At 47.3% G+C, this 22,134-nt stretch overlaps 1 protein-coding gene and 1 long non-coding RNA gene across 2 annotated transcripts in view; one reads left to right on the forward strand and one right to left on the reverse strand.

Annotated features, from left to right (window-relative positions):
* ell (elongation factor RNA polymerase II) overlaps positions 1-22,134 on the reverse strand; it is a 122,406-nt gene that overhangs the window by 68,733 nt on the left and 31,539 nt on the right. Inside the window, 1 exon segment of the mRNA XM_086004340.1 lies at positions 13,850-13,897. Coding sequence (XP_085860466.1) covers positions 13,850-13,897 — 48 coding nt within the window.
* On the forward strand, positions 860-17,071 carry LOC147107972 (uncharacterized). The gene is made up of 2 exons (XR_015080503.1): positions 860-1,157; positions 16,696-17,071. It is a non-coding gene; the product is annotated as an uncharacterized LOC147107972 (long non-coding RNA).

A 22,134-nucleotide genomic window follows, 5' to 3' on the forward strand; every position in this document is an offset into this window, starting at 1 on the left:
TCATGATTTTGAGCACCTCGATCAAATCTCCGCTCAGCCTTCTCTGCTCTAAGGAGAACAACCCCAGCTTCTCCAGTCTATCCACGTAACTGAAGTCCCTCATCCCTGGAATCATTCTCGTAAATCTTTTCTGCACCCTCTCTGAGGCCTTCACATCCTTCCTAAAGTGCGGTGCCCAGAATGGGACACAATACTCCAGTTGAAGCCGAACCAGTGTTTTATAAAGGTTCATCACAACGTCCTTGCGTTTGTACTCTATGCATTGCCTCTCCTCATTCTTCCTACCAAAATCGTATCGCATTTTTCTGCATTAAACATCATCTGCCACGTGCCCGCCCATTCCACCAGCCTGTCTATGTCTTCTTGAAATCTATCAGTATCTGCCTCGCTGTTCACTATGCCTCCAAGTTTTGTGTGATCTGCAAGATTTGAAATTGTGCCCTGTACTCCCAAGTGAAAGTCATTAATATATATCAAGAAAAGCAGTGGTCCTAGAACCGACCCCTGGGGAACACCACTGTATAGCTTCCTCCAGCTCGAAAAACAACTGTTCACCACTACTCAGTTTCCTGTCACTTAGCCAATTTTGTATCCATGCTGTCCCTGTCCCTTTTATTCCGTGGGCTTCAACTTTGCTGGTAAGCCTATTGTGTGGCACTTTATCGAACGCCTTTTGGAAATCTGTGTACACCACGTCAACCGCATTGCCCTCATCAACCCTCTGTGTTACCTCATCAAAACTTGATCCAATCACACAGCTATTGACTCTGCACAGCTGTGTAATACTGAGAGAGATAAGCAGGGGACAAAAATGTTTTAAAATCATTTTATATTGATTCTGATCGCTTGAAGTGAAAAACAATTTTCCGCGGTCTTTGCAGCGTAAACATGGTTCTATCCACTATGAAAGTTTGCTTAATGACGGCCAGCTTTGCACGTGGTGTTTAAGAGACTTGCTCTGTGAATTTCAATGTGGGCAATCTGCCTCAGTCATACCTTCATTTAAAAACGATGTCTCAACCCGGCTGAACAATTCTAAAAACACACTGCGACTGTAAGTGAGTGAAGGGCGGGTTACTGGTAGTCTCCTGGACATTCAGGACCGGTGCCAAGTTGTAAGGAGACCTCACGAGCGATGCTGAATCTCACAACTGCAGGTAGATATTACAGATCAGTTAACCAGCTGGGCCATTTGCATGTGCTTAGTTTCACCTATTTCAGGCCCTGAGGATTCGCAATTTTATCAGCTTAACAGATCCAAGCAGTCCCAAATTGAATGCTAGATTAACTTCGACAAGGTCTTGGCTTTTATTTAATTTGTTGTCGGGACGTGGGCGACGTTGATAAGGCAGAACTTATTGCTTGTCCCTAGCGTGAGACAGGATTCACAGGTAGCCCAGGCCAAGAGCTCTCCCTCCCTGCAGGACTTCAGTGACGTAGTTGGGCCTTGAACGATAATCTACAGCACAGCTCTGGTGCCAGGCCAGGATTGACCAGATTTACTGAACTTCATTTCACAACTTGCCACGGTGGGATTGGAACTCGCGACCTCTGGCTTGCTGGCCCAGTGCCAGAACCACGAGGCTATCACAGACCGAGGCAGGTTTTCCGAGCCCTTGCCAGCCTCAGCTGCAGCACACAGGTGGAGATTATATTCCAAGTAAAAAATCAAAAAGGAGGGTGCATTCAGATGAGCGAGACAGAACAGTTCCAAGATAAACTCGAGATGGTAGTATCTCTTTTGGTAAACTGCAGATGGTGAAATAGCTGTATGCAACCTCCAGACTCGCATCTCTAGTCACCCATTCTCACCCCCCCAAAAAAACAAACCGACTTTTGAGGCTAACAGGAGACTTTGGCCTGGACTCCCTGCAGTAATTAATTACAGGGTGACCAGTGGGAGTCCATCCAGAGGTCAAACTGCGCCTGGCAACGGCACTTGGACCCTTCCCACAGTGCGCCAGCACACCGCCCTACAACAGCTCATCCTGAGACAGACAGCGGGGGTCTCATGTCCGGCTACAGCTCGTTCTCGCAGCTGGGACTGAGTGGCTAGCTCCTTCAGAGAGCTGGCACAGGCATGTTGGGCTAAATGTCTTCCATCTGTGCTGCAGAATTCTGAGATTCTGTGTTGAGTTAGCGCCAACACGATCATGCTGAAATGTCTTTCCAGAATGATTTTATAATGCACCTGAAAAGGGAATCAAATCCACCAAATTATCAAGTTTCAAAAAAAATCCTGGACCTCCCTCCCTAACAGCACTGTGGGAGCACTCCACCACACGGACTGTAGCGGTTCACCGCCACCTTCTCAAGGGCAATTAGGGATGGGCAATAAATGCTGGTCGTGCCAGTGGCGCCCACATCCCATGAATACATTTTAAAAAGTTATAAAACATTTTTACATTTATTTAATGCTTTATCCGATCTCAAAAATCTCAAGTCGCCTTTACATACAATTAAGTGCAATGAGTATTGTACGTAGGCAAACAACACAGCCGTTCTGTCCAAATCAACATCCTACAACAACGAGATGCGTGATCATTTAATCATCTTCATTCATTCACGGGATGTGGGCATCGCTGGCAAGGCCAGCATTTATTGCCCATCTCTTATTGCTCTAGAAGGTGGGCAAAGGTGGTGGTGAGTCACCTTCTTGAAGTGCTGCAGTCTGTGTGATGAAGGTACTCCCACAGTGTTGTTAGGGAGGGAATTCTTGTTTTTAACGCTGTTAGTTAAGGGAAGGCTGCTGGTCAGGATACAGAGAGAACGTCTGCTCTTCTTCCAATAGTGCCATGGGGGCCATACACATTTGAAGCACTAGAACAGGCAAACCGGCCTTGGATTGACATCTCATGCAAAGGACAAGATCTCAAACAGTGCGGTGCTCCCTCAGTGCCGCCCCTCCGACAGTGCCGTGCTCCCTCAGTACCGCCCCGACAGTGCGGCGCTCCCTCAGTACAGCCCCTTCGACAGTGCAACGCTCCCTCAGTACTGCCCCTCCGACAGTGCAGCGCTCCCTCAGTAATGCCCCTCCGACAGTGCCGTGCTCCCTCAGTACTGCCCCTCCTACAGTGCAGCGCTCCCTCAGTACTGCCCCTCCAACAGTGCAACGCTCCCTCAGTACTGCCCCTCCGACAGTGCAGCGCTCCCTCAGTAATGCCCCTCCGACAGTGCAACGCTCCCTCAGTACTGCCCCTCCGACAGTGCAGTGCTCCCTCAGTACTGCCCCTCCGACAGTGCAGCGCTCCCTCAGCACTGCCCCTCCGACAGTGCCGTGCTCCCTCAGTACTGCCCCTCCTACAGTGCAGCGCTCCCTCAGTACTGCCCCTCCGACAGTGCAGCACTCCCTCAGTACTGCCCCTCCTACAGTGCAGTGCTCCCTCAGTACTGCCCCTCCAACAATGCAGCGCTCCCTCAGTACTGACGCTCCCTCAGTATTGCAATGGAGTGTCAACCTACATTGCATACTTAAGCCCTGACTGGGGGTCGAACCCAAAACCCTCTGACCCAGAAGTGACAAGGTTAGCAACTAAATGAGTGGGGCAAAATATGTAAGTCGGCAGAACAATGGCAGATGAAATTTTATGCAGATGAGAGTAAATTGATACACAGGGAAAATTCCATGAATGGTGTTAAAAGAGATCTCGGACTGCTATTAGTGTGGATACTCAAAGTACAGACCAGCAACCAAAAAAAGAACAGAATTGTTGAACTATAGTGGAATACAAGGCAGAGGAACTCACACTCAAACTGCATTTTACTCCTCTTTATTCAAACTCACTTAATTTGAATGACTGGATAATTCATTTTGTTTTCTTTAAAAAGAAAAGCTTTGTATTGACAGGAATAGAGTGCGGTATATTCTGGTCAGACCACACCTGAAGCACTGTGTCCAGTTCTCCTCACCAAAACGCAATGGAGACAGTTAAGCGCTGAAGAGAGGGCAGAAGAGTTAAGAGGTTGAGCCTGAGTGTCGGGTATGAGGAAAGACTGCACAAGCTCAAGATTGAATGGGCTGGGGCCATTTTCTCTGGAAGAGGGAAGGCTGACCTGATAGAGGTCTTGAAGTTTATGAAAGGGTTTGATGGGTAGGCCTGGAGAAAATGTTTCCACTTGTGGGGGAGACCAGAACTAGGGGCCATCAATATAAGATCATCACTAATAAATCCAATCGGGAATTCAGGAGAAACTTCTTCACCCAGAGAGTGGGGAGAATGTGGAACTTGCTACCACAGGGAGTGGTTGAGGTGAATAGCAGAGATACATTTAAGGGGAAGCTGGATAAACACATGGGGGAGAAAGGAATAGAAGGATACGCTGATGGGGTGAGATGAAGAGGGTGGGAGGAGGCTCGTGTGGAGCAGAAATACCGGCACGGAGCAGTCGGGCCGAACGGCCTGTTTCTGTGCTGTACACTCGATGTAACTCGATGCAAACTTGATGTTTTCAGTCTTGGAAGGAGACATCGGAGAGGTGATGTCACAGAGGTGTACAAGATAGTTCAGGGCATGGAAGAGGTAAATCAGGAATATGTTAAATTAGATTCAGAGAGTAAGACAAGGCGATACAAGTTCAAAGTCGTAAAAGACAAAATTAGGACTGATGTCAGGAAATTCTGAACACATCAGCAACTTGCACCGAACATCGAAAAATGTCCCAATGCTCGGAATGAACTCTGAGTAGAATGACACAGAATGTACAGCACAGAAACAGGCCCAACTGGTCTATGCTAGTGTTTATGCTTCACACAAGCCTCCTCCCACCCTATCAGCATATCCTTCTATTCCAAACTCCAAGTACTTTTCTAGCTTCCCCTTAAATCCATCTCTGCCATTCGCTTCAACCACTCCCTGTGGGAGCGAGTTCCACATTTTCACCACTCTCTGGGGAAAGAAGTTGCTCCTGAATTCCCCATTGGATTTATTACTGATTATCTTATATTTATGGCCCCTAGTTTTGGTCTTTCCCACAGGTGGAAACATCATCTCTATGTCTACCCTATCGAACCCTTTCATAATTTTGGAATAATGGGGGTGAAACGCTGACATAATTGTAGAAACAATAGGATTGCGCAAGGGAAGGACTTTCGGGCCTATCTTTATGGATGAACTGAGAAGAGCCGAATGGCCTCCCTCATCCACAACTATCTTGGAACAGGCACGATGGATCAAGGCACATGGGCAAACATCCAAAGGATGGCTGGCATTCCAATCAGATATTGCAGAATGGATCCAGGCGATCGATACAGGACTGAGGTCGCTCGCAAATGTCGGTGCAAGCCACAGCAAAGACCACAGACTGAATACCAACTATTTTCTACCTTGCCTTCTAACATCTGACCTCTGAAAAATTGGGCAAAGGAGACTAAACTCACTCTTAGTTTCCGAATCCAATCAGTAAGTTACTGAAAATGAACTGTACAGTGATGCCAGGATGCATAATCCACCAGAACCACACACACAATTCAAGTGCTTTGCCAACAGGAAATTGGATGCCTGCCTAGAAAATGAATTGTTTTCTCTCATTCCTCTCCAACGTACAGCAGGGCCGCTCAGGAAAGCCCAAGGCTATGCTAGGCTTCATTAAGCTCGGTGAAAACATTGTCAAATGCATCAGCCAGTGGACCTTTTATGCAGAGATCCTAAAGCAAATTCTTCTGTAACTATCTTTTTTCCCTTTTAGCACCTGAACAGCTGCAAGGAAATGGAAAAATAGATAAAAACACATGGCAACCGCATCGTTCAAGGGTACAAGCTGATGCCAATAACAGCATACCGATACTCTCACCCCGGCCTTGATTGCACACAAGAGCTGAACGCCAGAGTAGAGGCGAGAGCTGTTGCTTTTGAGGTCAAGGCACTATTTGACCGAGTATGGCACCAAAGAGCCCTAGCAAATCTGGGGTCAATGGAGGTCAGAGGGAAACCCTCCAGTGGTGGAGTCGTACCTGACACAAAGGAAGATGGCTGTGGTTGTTGGAGGCCAATCATCGACATCAGTGCAGGAGTTCCTCAGGGCAGCATCCTTCACCCAGTTGTCTTCATCTGCTTCACTTTCCCTCCATCATAAGGTCAGGAGTTCGTTGATGATCCCACAGTATTCGGCTGTGTTCACAACCGCTTCGAAAACAAGGCAGCTTATGCCAGCCTACAACAGGAGCTAGATAACATCCAGGCTTGGGTGGACAAGTGGCAGGTAACATTTATGCCACGTAAGCACCATGTCAAACAAGAGCAAACCATCTACTCCTGACCCCTGCCATCAACATGTTGGAGGGTCACCATTGAAAAGAAGCTGAACTGGACCAGCCAAAGCAACACCATGAGCTGGGCAGCGGCTGGGTACTCTGCAATAAGTGGCTCATCTCCTGGCCCCGCAAAGCCTCTCCACCATCTACAAGGTTCAAGTCAGGAGTGTGATGAAACACTTGGCATTGCCTCAGTTGCTGCAGATGCAACAACACAAGAAACTCAACACCATCCAGGACAAGAGAGCTTGGTGGATAGACACCCCTGCCACTAGACTCAATATCCACTCCCTCTACCAGTGGCGCACTGTAGCTGCAGCATGTACAATCTACGGGATACACTGCAGCAACTCACCGAGGTTATTTCAACAGTAGCTCTGTCTCCTGCCACTGAGAAGGCCAAGAACAGCAATGTCGTGGGCACACCATCATCGCCAAGATCCCCTCCGAATCACACAGCATTCTGACTTGGACATCTAGCACCGTTCCCTCATCGCAAATGGGTCTATACCCTGGAAATCGCGACCTGACACCATTGTGGGAGCACCATCCACAAGCGCTGCAAGGGATCAAAAAGGCGGCTCACCACCAACAATGTTCCCTTTTTTTTGGTGTGCAGAGTAGCTGCGCGGCCCATTCAAATTTTCACTTGTGTGCAGTTTCTCCCATATAAAAGCCGGTGAGCAGCCTGCGCGGGACCTCCAGACTGCGGTGTGCGCAGTTTAGCGGGAACGTTGACTACCACATTCTCATGGCAACCAGGGATGGGCAATAAACACGGCCAAGTGTTGCCCCCATTTTGAGAACAAGTATCTAAAGAAAAGCACAGAATGCTGATGGATAAAGCCCCCTCTCCTTAAACCCTCTCGTTGGACAGAATTCCTGACTGAAGGAGTATCCCATTAGCTCTGGTGTCCCGCACTGGTCTTCTCCAGGTCTAGCTCCAACATGAGGCCATCTCAATTGTACCTCCTCTGGTGGGTCAGTCGGCAAATATGAACACAGGTGTGGTACCAAGCCATTCCGACCAGGGTCGGCCCAGATTTGATCCCCAAACACACAATTACTGGGGTACAGTTCCATGGACAATGGCTGCGCTCCGGTATCTCACCCAAGTGAACATTCTTCACACGTGAATCTCGACAGTGGCTGCCAGAGGTCTATTTGACTGCGGGGCATCACAGCCAAGCCCTGATCCTGTTCTCGCTGACACGCGCACACTTCCCGGCAGGAGTTACTGCATGATGAGGAGCAGAAACCCTGGCTGCTTTAACCCCCCCTCTGGTTGAGAGGTGCCCCTGCCATTGTCCTGAGATCATTCATTTGGCACAGATTGACGATGGAACCTGGAACCTTCTACTCTACATGATCTTTATCAGATGAGACATTTTAATAAACATCTTTTAAGCCCCATTATGACTCTCTGATACTGCCCATCTGTTTTACTGATACTGCGGAAAGTGGGCATGAATTCCAAGAACTAAACAGAATTTATAATGCATAACAGTTTGGTGCAGATAGAAATACAGACAGGAAAGTCCTTCTGGATGCTTAGGACTTTCCAGGGATGTCTATAGCTGGAATAACAACAGAAAATGCTGGAAATACTCAGCAGGCCAGGCAGCATCCGTGGAGAGAGAAACCGAGTCAACGTTTCAGGTCTGTTTCTCTCTCCATGGATGCTGCCAGGCCTGCTAAGTATTTCCAGCATTTTCTGTTGTTATTTCAGATTTCCAGCATCCGCAGTATTTTGCTATTATATATATATGTCTATAGCTGGATTTGAAATAGAGCACAAGGATAAACTGGTACATCTTGGTTGAAGTTTTTGAGAAGGGGCTGTGCCTAGGTAACTGCTACTTGCTCCAAGTGAAGGTGACCTGGGAACAAGGAGCACCAAACTCGGAATACGTGAAGCTTTGGTTCTACCGATTACACTGGATGGTGCTGACATGTGGGGGCTTGGAGCAGAAGATGAACAAAGGTTGTTAATGATGGAAGTGGGTTCCGAGACAAGTTCTAGGATCCACAGGATTAAGCGCAATACAAAAGAAGATTGGACTTAGCGAAACAGTAGTGCACCAAAATCACCGAAAGACACATGGTTCGGGCGTGTAAGCAGAATGGACGACAGATCAGTGGCGTTTTCTCTGCCACTCGTGTCGAAGGATGAAAACTGCAAACACGCTGCTAGGACATTTAAGGATGATGTTGGGACAAGAGTCATTTAGTTCTATGGAGGCAGTACATCTCGCGTTTAATAAAGTATTGATATATTCAACTAATCTGGCAGCAAAGTTCATGCAGCTTCAGCCTGATGGAAGAGTTCTAGCTGGATCATGTACAGCTGTGTACTATACTTATTTTTCTGATTAGATCTTTATTTATTTGGGGATACACACTACTGCCATCATCCCACGTGTTGTCAGAAGGTCTCTTGAACAGAGAATGCATTATTCTGGCTCAGGGGCCAGGACTCTCACCTCAGAATCCAAACACTGAGGGAACGCTGCATTGGCCAGAAGCATCCTTTGGATAGGCCGTTAAACCGAGGCCCCACCAGCATGTTCTGACCGCTCGGGTAGATGTGCGAAGCCTTGTGGCAGTATTCAGAGAAGAGCAAGGAGCACCATCAAAATGAACTGCTCACTCAGTGCATTGCTGTTTGCGGGATCTTGCTGTGTGCAAAATAGCTGTGGCATTTGCTTACACAATAGACACTATACTTCATAATAATTAATTGTGTGAAGCACTTGAGGCATTTCTAAGAAATGTGATACAGCGCTGTGTAAACACGTCATTCTTCAATCAGCCGGTTTCTAATGTCCATTTCCCAATAGAAGTGGCTGTGGAGAATTCGGAGCTAAAAGGCAATGCGGGCTGGATCTCCTGCTCTGCTGGATAAGTTCTGCACAGGGTTTAATTTGGGCCAATGTTCACTTCTCCTGAAGGCACTGACCTCCGTACCAGTCATTCACCAGTACTTCACCCTAATGACCATCTGTGAGCCACGATAGTGAGCGTCAGCAGGATATTCGACATCAAACAGCATCGCAAACAAGCCTGATTCTGCCTTCAGTCAGCATGCATGCACACTGGAGCAGGAACCCAGGGCGAGTTCAACGAATCAAACTCGGCCGCTCTGGAGTGTGCAGCTTAGCGCTGCACCAGCTGCTAAATTCCATTCGATTACGCAACCGAGCTGTCTGTCGCTTTAACAATTAGCCTGAAAGAAAAAACCCAGCATGCTGTGACTGGCACTTTACACTGAATCCCATTTACACTGTGCTTCCAAAAAGGGTAGAATTTACAAACTCTTTCTGCAGTAAAAAGGGTTAATGCTGCTGACTCATACATCAAAACTGAGAGCTGCAGGCTTATGAAGAGCAGAAGAGGCACTTGTTTCGGTCTATGAATAGCTTTATGTTCAAGTTTCAGATTCCTATAAAAGAGCCCGATAGGATTTTAATAAAAGAACAGAAACCCAGGCCAGTCCATCTGTTTCAATCAGTGCAGGGCCACTGGCGTGTGCTTCTTACGCATGTATCGCCATGGTGCTGTGGCAATCAGTCTGACTCAACCTCTCCGTCACTGCACAATTGCACCTCATTCCAAATTCACCTTTCCCAATTCTTAGTCACAGCTTTAGAAGCACACATTTAAAATCAGCAGAGGTAAACAGGAGGTAGTGACAGGAAACATTGTCAGCACACCGTCAAACCTGGCACTGTCAGCGGGGGGGGAATGGACCAGATGTTTGATAAGTAAATTGCTGAAAAAAATATATAAACACATGCTCAAACAATTGGAAGAGACACTACCATAAGGAGCAAGTCTGACCATTAGTACTCCATTTAAATTAGCATTTTCCATTTGGTAGATGTAACTGAGGGATGGGGAGGAAAAGGGGAGCTGGGAACAGCTGGAGCAACGATGGATTTCTCACCAATTTGAGCTCAGTTGTTGCTGGGAAAGTGTTTGGAATGAGTCAGCCCCTTTAGCCTGGAGCCAGGTCTAATACCACCAGTTCTGCAAGCGACGGTTAACTTTTTAATAAGACACTGGGATGGTGCCCTACAAGAGAGGCTCCGTGATGTAACTCCAGTGTGCGATCAGGGCAATTGCATGTTCCAGCCCTGGTCGGTGCGAAGTTTGTTGATCTCAGCAGTCAGGGTCCTACGACTTGCCACAGCATCGCTGGGTTTGGGGAAATGTATAAAAACCAGCCAGTGTTCATGGCAGCTTCCCGGTGATGAAAGTGATTAGCAGGCGTGAGGTTGAGGACTGGGTTAAGCTCGGCGGTGATGCCCTACACAGCTGAATGTCAAGATTCACACATGAATAATGGACACAGAGGCAAGATCCTAGAGGGTGGCTGCTGTACATGGAACCACGAGACAAGATGTACGATATGTGAATCCTCACTGCTAGTATTCCGTGTAGATATTTTGGATTTCTAATGGTGTTGAGATATAGTTGCAACAACTCTAGTGTTCCTGGTAGAAACATGGAGGAGGTCTGAATTCTGGCAGTCAATTTGTGCACAGCAAGGTCCCACAAGCAGTAATATGATAACGACCAGATAATCTGTTTTTTAGTGATGTTGATTGAGGGATAAATATTGGCCCCAGGACACCAGGGAGAACTCCCTTGTTCTTCTTCAAATGGTGCCGTGGGATTTTTTACGTCCCAGTGCTCCCTCAGCACTGCACTGTATCCCAGAGACTAGTAGTATTTGTTTTTTTTGTTTTTTTTTATTAACGCTGACTATTTTCTTGAAAGGATCCGAATCCCAAGCTACTGCACTGGGAGAGTCAGCCTAGATTATAAGACAGAGACAGACGTGCATTTATGCAGCGCCTTATCACATCGCTCAAAGATCTCAAAGCACCTCGCCTATAATTAATTACAGGAAACTTTGTGCTATCCGGCACCGACGGGACCGCGCTGTTGCCGTTCCCTCAAAACTGCCAGACACACCAGCGCTAATGTTGAAGCATACGGAGGTTTTCATCTCCGTATCTGACAACAAACACTGTTGCTTAGCAACAGCTTCGAAACAGTCGGCCCATACCTTGGAAGCGTCTCTGTAGCTTAGCAACAGCTTCAGAGAGACTTTCCAGAGCCTGACTGTTGAAAAAAAAAACGAACAAAACGGCTCCTGATTTTTGCCGGTAGCTCGAGCTTGCATTTAGCCTCCGGATAACACAAAGTTTCCTGGACTTTGAAATGTAATGACTGTTAGGTAGTCAAAACACAGCAGCCATTCTGCACAAGAGTATCGCACAAACAGCAATATGATGAATAACGTTGGCCAGGACACCGGGAGAACTTTCTGCTCCTCTCCAAATTCTGCCATGGGGTCTTTAACATCCACCTGAACTGAGAGTACAGCACCCCCTCAGTACTGCACCATCAGCACGGATTAGATCAAAAGCAAGAATGCTACTAACAGAGCCAAGTCAACCGTTAGCTCAGCTGTTTGGGTCAGGGTCACCTGCTTGACTGCCGGTCTGTGCGGAGTTAGCTGTTCTCAGCCGGGTGGTATTAGGGTGCCGAGTCGGCTAACCAACCCAGGCTCAGCGAAGTGGAAACTTGCAGACAACTTCTGCTCCCGACTGGTAGACAGCAACTCCGACCAGACGATACAGGCGCAAAAAATCATTAAAAAGGCTAGTGGAATATTGCCCCTTTATCCCAAGAGGGCTGGAATACAAAGAGGTGGAAATGATGTTACAGAGCTCTGGTCAGACCCCATCTGGACACTGGGTTCAATTCTGGGCCCCGCCCCTCGGGAAGGATATATTGGCCTCGGAGGGAGGGCAGCGCAGATTCACCAGAATGATACCGGAGGCTGAAAGGGTTAAATTACGAGGACAGGTTGCACAGACTAGGCTTGTATTCCCTCGAGTTTAGAAGATTAAGGGGTGATCTGATCGAGGTGTTTAAGATGATTAAAGGAGTTGATGGGGTCGAGAGAGAGAAACTATTTCCTCTGGTGGGGGGAGTCCAGAACAAGGGGGCAGAACCTTAAAATTAGAGCCAGGCCGTTCAGGGGTGACGTCAGGAAGCACTTCTTCACACAAAGGGTCGTGGAAATCTGGAACACTCTCTCCTCCCCCCACCCCACCACCCCCCACCCCACCGCCCCCCCCCCCAAAAAGCTGAGAGGCTGGGGGTCAATTGAAAATTTCAACACTGAGATTGATCGATTTTTGTTGGACGAGGGAATTAAGGGTTATGGAACCAAGGCGGGTAGATGGAGTTAAGATACAGATCAGCCATGATCTAACTGAATGGCGGAACAGGCTCGAGGGGCTGAATGGCCTGTTCCGATGTATCTAAGGGTAGGCCGCTATGCTGCAATGACCCCTTCTCCCCCGGTGTGGAGATGCGGAGTTGGACTGGGGTGGACAAATGTAAGAAGTCACACAACACCAGGTTATAGTCCAACAGTTTTATTTGAAATCACAAGCTTTCGGAGCGCTGCTCCTTCATCAGGTGAAGTGGAGAGATGCATAAAGACACAGCTTATATAGTCAGAGAATAATGCCAGATGATTACAGGTAATCTTTCTAACTGCCATTTATCACACCTCGGCAGAGAGATAATCACAGCAATCAAAGGAGTGAATGGTGTCCAAACAGGTCAGTCAGGAAAACATTACATCAAAGAACAATGAGGTGGGGTCAAATGTTGCAGATGCTGGGGTCTGTATGAAAAACAAAAAACAGCTGCTGTGATTTCCAGCAAAAAAAAAAAATGTTTTTTTGTCTGTTTTTTGTTTTTCATACAGACCCCAGCATCTGCAACATTTGACCCCTTGTGACCCCACCTCATTGTTCTTTGATGTAATGTTTTCCTGACTGACCTGTTTGGACACCATTCACACCTTTGATTGCTGTGATTATCTCTCTGCCGAGGTGTGATAAATGGCAGTTAGAAAGATTACCTGTAATCATCTGGCATTATTCTCTGACTATATAAGCTGTGTCTTTATGCATCTCTCCACTTCACCTGACGAAGGAGCAGCGCTCCGAAAGCTTGCGATTTCAAATAAAACTGTTGGGCTATAACCTAGTGTTGTGTGACTTCTTACATTTGCCCTTCTCCCCCACCCTTGGCCTCTGGTCAAATAACCTGCCAATACTCAACCTGAAGGCTCAGGCATGAATAATGGCCACTTGGGTGCAGTACCAGGGAGTTTTTTTCATTTGTTTATGGGATGTGGGCGTTGCTGGCAAGGCCAGCATTTATTGCCCATCCCCAATTGCCCTCGAGAAGGTGGTGGTGAGCCGCTTTCTTGAACCACTGCAGTCCCTGTGGTGAAGGTACTCCCACAGTGCTGTTAGGGAGGGAGTTCCAGGATTTTGACCCAGCGACGATGAAGGAACGGCAATATACTTCCAAGTCAGGATGGTGTGTGACTTGGAGGTGGTGGTGTTCCCATGCGCCTGCTGCCCTGTCTGTGGAATTATACCTAGCAATGAGTCAATGGCTTCAGAAAGAGAGGGGAAAAGAAGAAAACTGGCAACTGTGCAACAACACCCTGCTCCAAAGATCCAGACAAAAATACACAGCAAGATTCCAAAGACTTACCCCTTGGCTTCCTTCAAAGCGAATTCCAGGCTGGGAGGAAAGATTGCCCTAGAGAGAGAGAATGGAAACACAGTTAAGCATTTCAGTACTGGATACACAACGACTTGCAACACTCCTTGGGAGGCATCACCTTCTGAACAGGGCACTACCAGTGTAAGGCAGCACCAAGTACCCGCCACACCAGAAGACTCCAGTTCAATTCCTAGCCTGTGCCGAGAGAGGTGGCAATTGGGACGCTACAGTTGTCCTCTGTGAAACTGCACTAGGGTGAGCAGAAGGAAGCCAGCCGGGGCTCCCATTCCTGATCTTCGATAGAATGCACGTGTGCACGTAAGGCAAGAACAGAATCAGCTTGTCTATAATGTTGCCCCACTGTTCCATATCCTGCTGAACATCAGATATAGAAATCCTACAGCACAGATGGTAGCCATTCGGCCCATCGGGCCTGTGCCGGCTCTTTGAGCGAGCTCTCCAATTAGTCCCACTCCCCTGCTCTTTCCCCATAGTCCTGAACATTTTTCTTTTTCAAGTAAATGTCTAATTCCCTTTTGAAAGTTATTAAATCTGCTTCCACCGCCCTGTCAGGCAGCGCATTCCAAGTCACAACAACTCGCTGCGTAAAAACATTCTCATCTCCCCTCTGGTTCTTTTGCCAATTACCTTCAATCTGTGTCCTCTGGTTACCAACCCTCCTGCCACTGGAAAGAGTTTCTCCCTAGCGACTATCAAAACCCTTCATATGAATATTGGATACTTGGCAACGGTGCCGCCGATCCGCCCCCCCCCACCCCCCAAAGCCCAGCCGGGAATTGAACCTCAGCTCCTTCAGTAGACGGAATGGGGCAGAGGGAACATTAGCAACAACAAAAGGTAGCTGGGGAGCAGGTGATATGTTACAAAGGAGGACTGCCCCAAGGTGAATGCTTCAGGGGTCGAGTGGGGTCAGCACTGCTGCATAAGTTGGCGTTCCAACACTGTGCTTGAACGCAGGTCACAGCCGCATTCTCCAAAACGCCCGAGGGGTTGGAAGCTACTACAGACTCAACTCCCCGTGGTCAATTATAAATGCTATTGGCCGAGCATTTGGTCAGCCACTCTCGTTTGGAGAATGGTGTGTCATGTCTTGGAACAAGTCAGGATGTGTAACAGGAAGTGTAGCAATTCATTGCTGCAACAGTAAGCAGGGACATCACTCAGCCAAGGGTTTATTACATCCTGAAATACATGTAGAGGGAGCAGTGCTGCAGCTGATGAACCTAACACCCCTGAAACCATCACACACCAGAATCAATATTCTACCTCCAGCAGGTCCAACTGAAAACTAGCTGCAATGAATGGTTGCGTTGGTAATGAGATTAACTTGACAAAACTAAACCTCTCCTGGTGGCTCAAAATAATGAAGAATTTCACAGACCAGTTCAAACACTCCTCTGTGCGGAGTTAGCTTAATTCAGCTAGATTGGTGGCACGGATACTACAACTGGCCTCAGCGCCCAGGAGGGAGGAATAGGAACATTGCACAGAATTTTTACAGCACAGAGCAGGCCATTCGGCCCAACAAATCTATGCTCCACGTGATGTTTATGCTCCACACGAGCCTCCTCCCACCTTACTTCATCTCACCCTATTCCTTTCTCCCTCATGTGTTTATCCAGCTTCCCCTTAAAGGCATCTCTGCTATTCACCTCAACCACTCCCTGTGGTAGCGAGTTCCACATTCTCACCGCTCTCTGGGTGAAGAAGTTTCTCCCAAATTCCTTATTGGATTTATTAGTGAGTATCTTGTATTTTTGGCCTACAGTTTTGGAAACATCGGCCCCGAAACTAATGTAAAGGCAGGATCCGAGCTTGGGGGGGGAGGGGGGCAATGGGGGGTAGTTAATGCATGCACGAAACCCAGAAGTAAAGAAAGCGAGTCGTATTCTGCGATTTCAGATTGATTGAGGCAATAAATGATGACTTCCGGGTTTCGCGTCTCCAAGCTGCGCAGCAGGTGTGAGATGCGCACGCGAGGCGATCGGAGGCCCACTATTCAAAGGGCCAATGCAGAAATGGAATTTTGAGGAGCCAGGTGTCTGGAATGATTCACAAAGAGCACCCAGATCTAATTATGCTTCCCTGGAATTACTGCTGGGCGCAGTCAGGAACAGGAGGGACAGTGGGGGGAAGAAACCTGCAGCTGTAACCAAGACGGCGTGGTTGGAGGTGGCTGAGGAGCTGAGCAGGAGCACTGAACCCAGGTCTCGGATGCAGTGCTGGAAGTGGTTTAATGACCTAACCAAGTCAGGAAAGGAAGTACATTTGCTGATTCATCTACATCACATGGTGTAAATCCCATCCCCCCCCTTTCACTCTGTCTTGCCAAGCGTTCTCCATCACTTAAATTTCAGCAGCAGTTATCCTTAACTTTCTATGCACTTCCTCACTTCCCCCTGTACCCTACCACCACTGCCAATAACCCCTGTCTCGGTCGCCCTCACTGAATGCACTGCATTCATCAGGTGAATACCTCACCTTCATTCACAGGTCTGTTTGTTTGCCCCTTGCTGGAGAAGAGCGCAAAACACAAGCAAGAGGGAGGGGACCGGAGATCAGACGCCACAAATTGTGCAGCTCACAGGTGCAGAGGCGAACGCTCTGAAGATAAGTGGCACATCTGCGTCCCTCTCAATTGGGGATGGAGAGACTGGGAGCTCACAGGTGGCTGGTGACAGAATTAAAAATATCTGTGACACACAAGCTGACTTTATTTCATCAATGACTGAACTATAGAAGACCGAGTATGGTGACTGTCAAGATCGTTACTTTGCCGCGACTAATTCATATCCTTTTCTCGCGTCTTTCAGGGCCTTCACGCGTACGGCTGGAGTCTGCCGTCTTAAACAGGGCGACGGATACCTTACCCATGGCCTTAAAACACATGACTGATCTTCACCAAGCTGGTCTGCAGCAGAGTGGGAGGAGTGATGTGGCGCTAGCCCAGGAGAGGGATGATGGCAGAAGGCGACATAGAAACGTGAACTCCACTCAAAGCGCTCCCACTGCTCACCTGTTGCGCCGTGCCCCCCCCCCCCCGGATGCACCACGTGGGAGCAGTAGGAAGCGCAAGTTAAAGCAATTGTAATTCACCATGGATATGCACATGGCTGTTTGACAACATTTTATGTCATTAAGTTTCTTTTTTTTTATAGAACGCCACATAAAATGTATGGATTTGCACCACTTCCTTGTCTTGCCCATTATTGCATCCAGAGTGTCAACTCGCCCTTTCACTTGTTTGATAATAAAAAGAGGGAGAAGATAGATTATGAAAGTAAACTAGCAAAAAATATAAGAACAGGCAGTAAGAGCTTCTACAGGTATATAAAAGGGAAGAGAGTAGCTAAAGTAAACGTTGGTCCCTTAGAGGATGAGTCTGGGGAATTAATAATGGGAAACAGGGAAATGGCAGAGACTTTGAACAAATATTTTGTATTGGTCTTCACGGTAGAAGACACTAAAAGCATCCCAATAATAATTGATAATCAAGGGGCTATAGGGAGGGAGGAACTTAAAACAATGACTATCACTAGAGAAAAAGTACTAGGCAAACTAATGGGACTAAAGGCCGACAAATCCCCTGGACCTGATAGGCTACATCCTAGGATCTTAAAAGAAGTGGCTGCAGAGATAGTGGATACGTTGGTTGTAATCTTCCAAAATTCCCTGGATTCTGCAGAGGTCTCAGCGGATTGGAAAACCGCAAATGTAACACCCCTATTCAAGAAAGGAGGGAGGCAAAAAGTAGGAAACAATAGGCCAGTTAGCCTAACATCTGTCATTGGGAAAATGCTGGAATCCATTAAGGAAGTAATAGCAGGACATTTAGAAAATCATAATACAATTAAGCAGAGTCAACATGGTTTTATGAAAGGGAAATCGTGTTTGACAAATTTACTAGAGTTCTTTGAAGATGTAACAAGCAGGGTGGATAAAGGGGAACCAGTAGATGTAGCGTATTTGGATTTCCAAAAGGCATTCAATAGGGTACCACATAAAAGGTTACTGCACAAGATAAGAGTTCACGGGGTTGGGGGTAATATATTAGCATGGATAGAGGATTGGCTAACTAACAGAAAACAGAGTCAGGATAAATGGGTCATTTTCAGGTTGGCAAACTGTAACTAGTGGGGTACCACAGGGATCAGTGCTGGGGCCTCAACTATTTACAATCTATATTAATGACTTGGATGAAGGGACCGAGTGTACTGTAGCCAAATTTGATGATACAAAGACAGGTGGGAAAGCAAGTTGTGAGGAGGACTCAGAGTCTGCAAAGGGATATAGAGAGGTTAAGTGAGTGGGCAAAAATGTGTCAGATGAAGTATAATGTGGGAAAATGTGAGGTTATCTACTTTGGTAGGAAAAATAAAAAAGCAAATTATTTAAATGGAGAGAGGCTACAGAATGCTGCGGTACAAAGGGATCTGGGGGGTCATCATACATGAAACACAATGTTAGTATGCAGGTGCAGCAAGTAATTTGGAAGGCAAATGGAATGTTGGCCTTTATTGCAAAGGGGGGGGGATGGAGTATAAAAGTAGGGAAGTCTTGCTACAACTGTACAGGGCACTGGTGAGACCACACCTGGAGTACTGCGTACAGTTTTGGTTTCCTTATTTAAGGAGAGATATACTTGCATTGGAGGCAGTTCAGGGAAGGTTCACGAGGTTGATTCCTGGGATGGAAGGGTTGTCTTATGAGGAAAGGTTGAGCCTATTCTCATTGGAGTTTAGAAGAATGAGAGGTGATCTTATTGAAACATAAAAGATTCGGAGGGGGTTGGACAAGGTAGATGCAGAGCGGATGTTTCCCCTCGTGGGGGAATCTAGAACTAGGGGGCACAGTTTCAGGATAAGGGGTCGCCCATTTAAGACGGAGATCAGGAGGAATTTCTTCTCTCAGAGGGTCGTGAATCTTTGGGATTCTCTACCCCGGAGAGCTGTGGAGGCGGAGTCAGTGAATATATTCAAGGCTGAGATTGACAGATATTTGAGCTACAGGGGAGTCGAGGGTTATGGGGAGCGGGCGGGAAAGTGGCATTGAGGCCAAGATTCGATCAGCCATGATCTTATTGAATGGCCGACTCCTGCTCCTATTTCTTATGTTCTTATGGTGGGGCCCATTGGGCGGATGTGTAATGGATGAATGCGTGGCCGGAGGACTGTTTACTGGGAAGAGGGGGGGGTTGTTGCTGTTGGCTTTCATTTTGGTATTTGTTTCTGTCGCAACAATTAATTAATTTTCTAGCTACGAGGGAATCCCTGGCACCAAGATATGCGGCTGGTCTGGCGAGCTTCATATTGCTCCTCCTCAATGTTCTCATGTGAAGGTGCCCGGTGAGCACCTTCGTCTTCCTCGATCTGTAATCCTCTCTGCTATACAATGTGGTGCAGGACACAGCACCTTGGCCAGAGGGAACTGACAAAGCAGCTGGAAGAACCGAGCCTTTATTGAGATCGGGCAATCTGAAGTTTAAAAACCCAATGAACTGCACCTGAAACTCGCCTCCTTTTCACTGGCGAGTTTCCCCGAGCCTCTATCAGTTCACCTCTCAGTCTTCTCTTGTCTAGAAAAGAGCCCCAGAACATAACAGGAGGAGGCCATTCAGCCCTTCAAACCCGTTCCACCATTCATTTAGATCACGGCTGATCCAAATCTTAACTCCATCTACCCGCCTTGGTTCCGTAACCCTCGATACCCTTACCGAATAAATAGCGATCAATCTCAGTTCTGAAAGCTTCAATTGACCCCCAGCATCAACAGCTTTTGGGGGGGAGTTCCAGATTCCCACCACCCTTTGTGTGAAGAAGTGCTTCCTGACATCACCCCTGAACGGCCAGGCTCTAATTTTAAGGTTCTGCCCCCTTGTTCTGGACTCCCCCCACCAGAGGAAATAGTTTCTCTCTCTCGACCCGATCGAATCCTTTAATCATCTTAAACACCTCGATCAGATCACCCCTTAATCTTCTAAACTCGAGGGAATACAAGCCCAGTCTGTGCAACCTGGCCTCGGAATTTAACCCTTTTAGCCCCGGAATCATTCTGGTGAATCTGCGCTGCCCCCCCTCCGAGGCCAATATATCCTTCCCGAGGGGCGGGGCCCAGAACGGAACCCAGTGTCCAGAGGGGGTCTGACCAGAGCTCGGTACAACAGAAGCTTCACTTCCTCCCCTTTGTATTCAGCCCCCTCGAGATAAAGACCAACATTCCATTCGCCTTTTTCATTATTTTTGTACCTGTCCACCAGCTTTTAGTGATTCCTGTACCTGGACCCCTAAATCTCTCGGCTCCTCCAGTTCCCAGCTTCGCACCATTTAGAGAATACTCTGATCTGTCTTTGTGAGGACCAAGTGGGTGACCTCACCTCAATCCCTGGCTTTATAAATAGAGGCAGAGAGTACAAAGCAAGGAAGGTAGGTTAAACCTCGAGAACACACTGGCGAGGCCCCAGCAGGGGTATTGTGGCTAATTCTGGGCACCACTTCAGGAAGGGTATCAAGACCTTGGAGAGGGTACCAGAATAGTACCAGGGATGCGGGACCTCAGTTACGTGGAGAGACTGGAGAAGCTGGGATTGTTCTCCTTAGAGCAGAGAAGGTTAAGGGAAGTAGAAACAGAAAATGCTGGAAACACTCAGCCGGTCAGGCAGCGTCTGTGGAGAGAGAAACAAAGTTAACGTTTCAGGTCAATGACCTTTCGGCAGTGTTTCCAGCATTTTCTGTTTCTATTTCCAGCATCCGCAGTATTTTGCTTTTGTATTACGGTTATGGGAAGGTTTGCTAGAGGTGTTCAAAATCATGAAGGGTTTTGATGGAGTAAATAAGGAGAAACTGGATCCAGTGGCAGGAGGATCGGTAACCAGAGGACACAGATTTAAAGTAACTGGCAAAAGAACCAGAGGGGAGATGAGCAGAACTTATTTTACGCAGCGAGTTGTTGTGATCTGGAATGCGCTGCCTGAAAGTGCAGTGGAAGCAGATTCAATGGTAACTTTCAAAAAGGAATTGGGTAAATACTTGAAGGGAAAAATGTGCAAGGGCTGTGGGGAAAGTGCAGGTGGGGGGTGGGATTAATTGGAGAGCTCGTTCAAAGAGCCAGCACGGGCACCATGGGCCGAATGGCCTCCGCCTGTGCTGTGTGATTCTATGATTCCATGATCAGCCGGGAGTCCTCCCATGTGATCACTACCCAGAGATCCGTGTTGGAAAGTAAAGTGATGACGCCCCCGAGAGTCAAATAGCCTATCACAAGGAGGGGGGGTCACCCAACATCCAACCCACCAATATCACCGCCACATGATCACCAAGAGGAGCGTAACAGTGGCCAGGGATAGTTCCTTTGGATTTTCCATCCAATGCAAGTGAGATCAGGAACTAAAATGTTTGCTTCAACCCCATGGTGTCTCACACGTTAGTCCTCCAGTGACGAGCCGCCACATACTTGGTAACTCCTTACAAACATGCGTTTTTATACAGTAATTTATACCGTACCTATTTTTGTAAAGATCGAAACCCTAACAGAAATGTCAGTTATAAACAACTCCCTCTGAAAATGCTCAACAAAAAAAAAAAATCTATAAATGAAACTGAAATACTCAACCGGGGAAACAGTAACAGACAAGTTCTGGCCATCTGTGATACCGTCAGGTCTGACTGAAGGAACGAAAGCACTCTATTAGTATGCAGTGATGACACTTGAACAATCAGTGAGTCTCACACAAAGACACTTGTAGTGACAGGCATGGGGATGGAGGGAGTGTTGAGCTCGGCAGTGTTTTTTGAACAAAACAGCTCGAGTCCCAACAAATAAAAAAAAAATGTTTTTGCCGGTGATAAATTCTCTCTGTAATTGTAGTTTTGTGTTTTGGACGGAAATGGTATTCTCGGGGCCAGGGCCTGCTCAGCAAGAAGACCACGATAATGTGCGAGACATTGAGCAGACACTTGAGTCAGGAAGATGTACAGGCGAGCCCTGGCTTGCATGGACTATATTTTTAAGTAGATGCACCCATCGTGTCAGATAAGCGATGGGATTAATTCACAAGCTGGGACACAATCAAGTGTTTGGAGTAATTTGTCAAAAATGCTGCATATCCAAGAGAGCAGTGAAAGTAGAAAAATATATACAAATACATCACGTAACAGTGAGGTTTTTAAAAAAAACACTTTTGTTGCCAGTTTTCCTGATCCCATTCTGCCTCAAAGGTGCTGGCTCCTTGCTGGGTATGGGTTCCACAGGCACCA

The sequence above is a fragment of the Somniosus microcephalus genome, chromosome 13 (genome assembly GCF_052327205.1).
Source record: "Somniosus microcephalus isolate GS21.2 chromosome 13, FLI_Smic_1.0, whole genome shotgun sequence".
Lineage (NCBI taxonomy): Eukaryota > Metazoa > Chordata > Chondrichthyes > Squaliformes > Somniosidae > Somniosus > Somniosus microcephalus.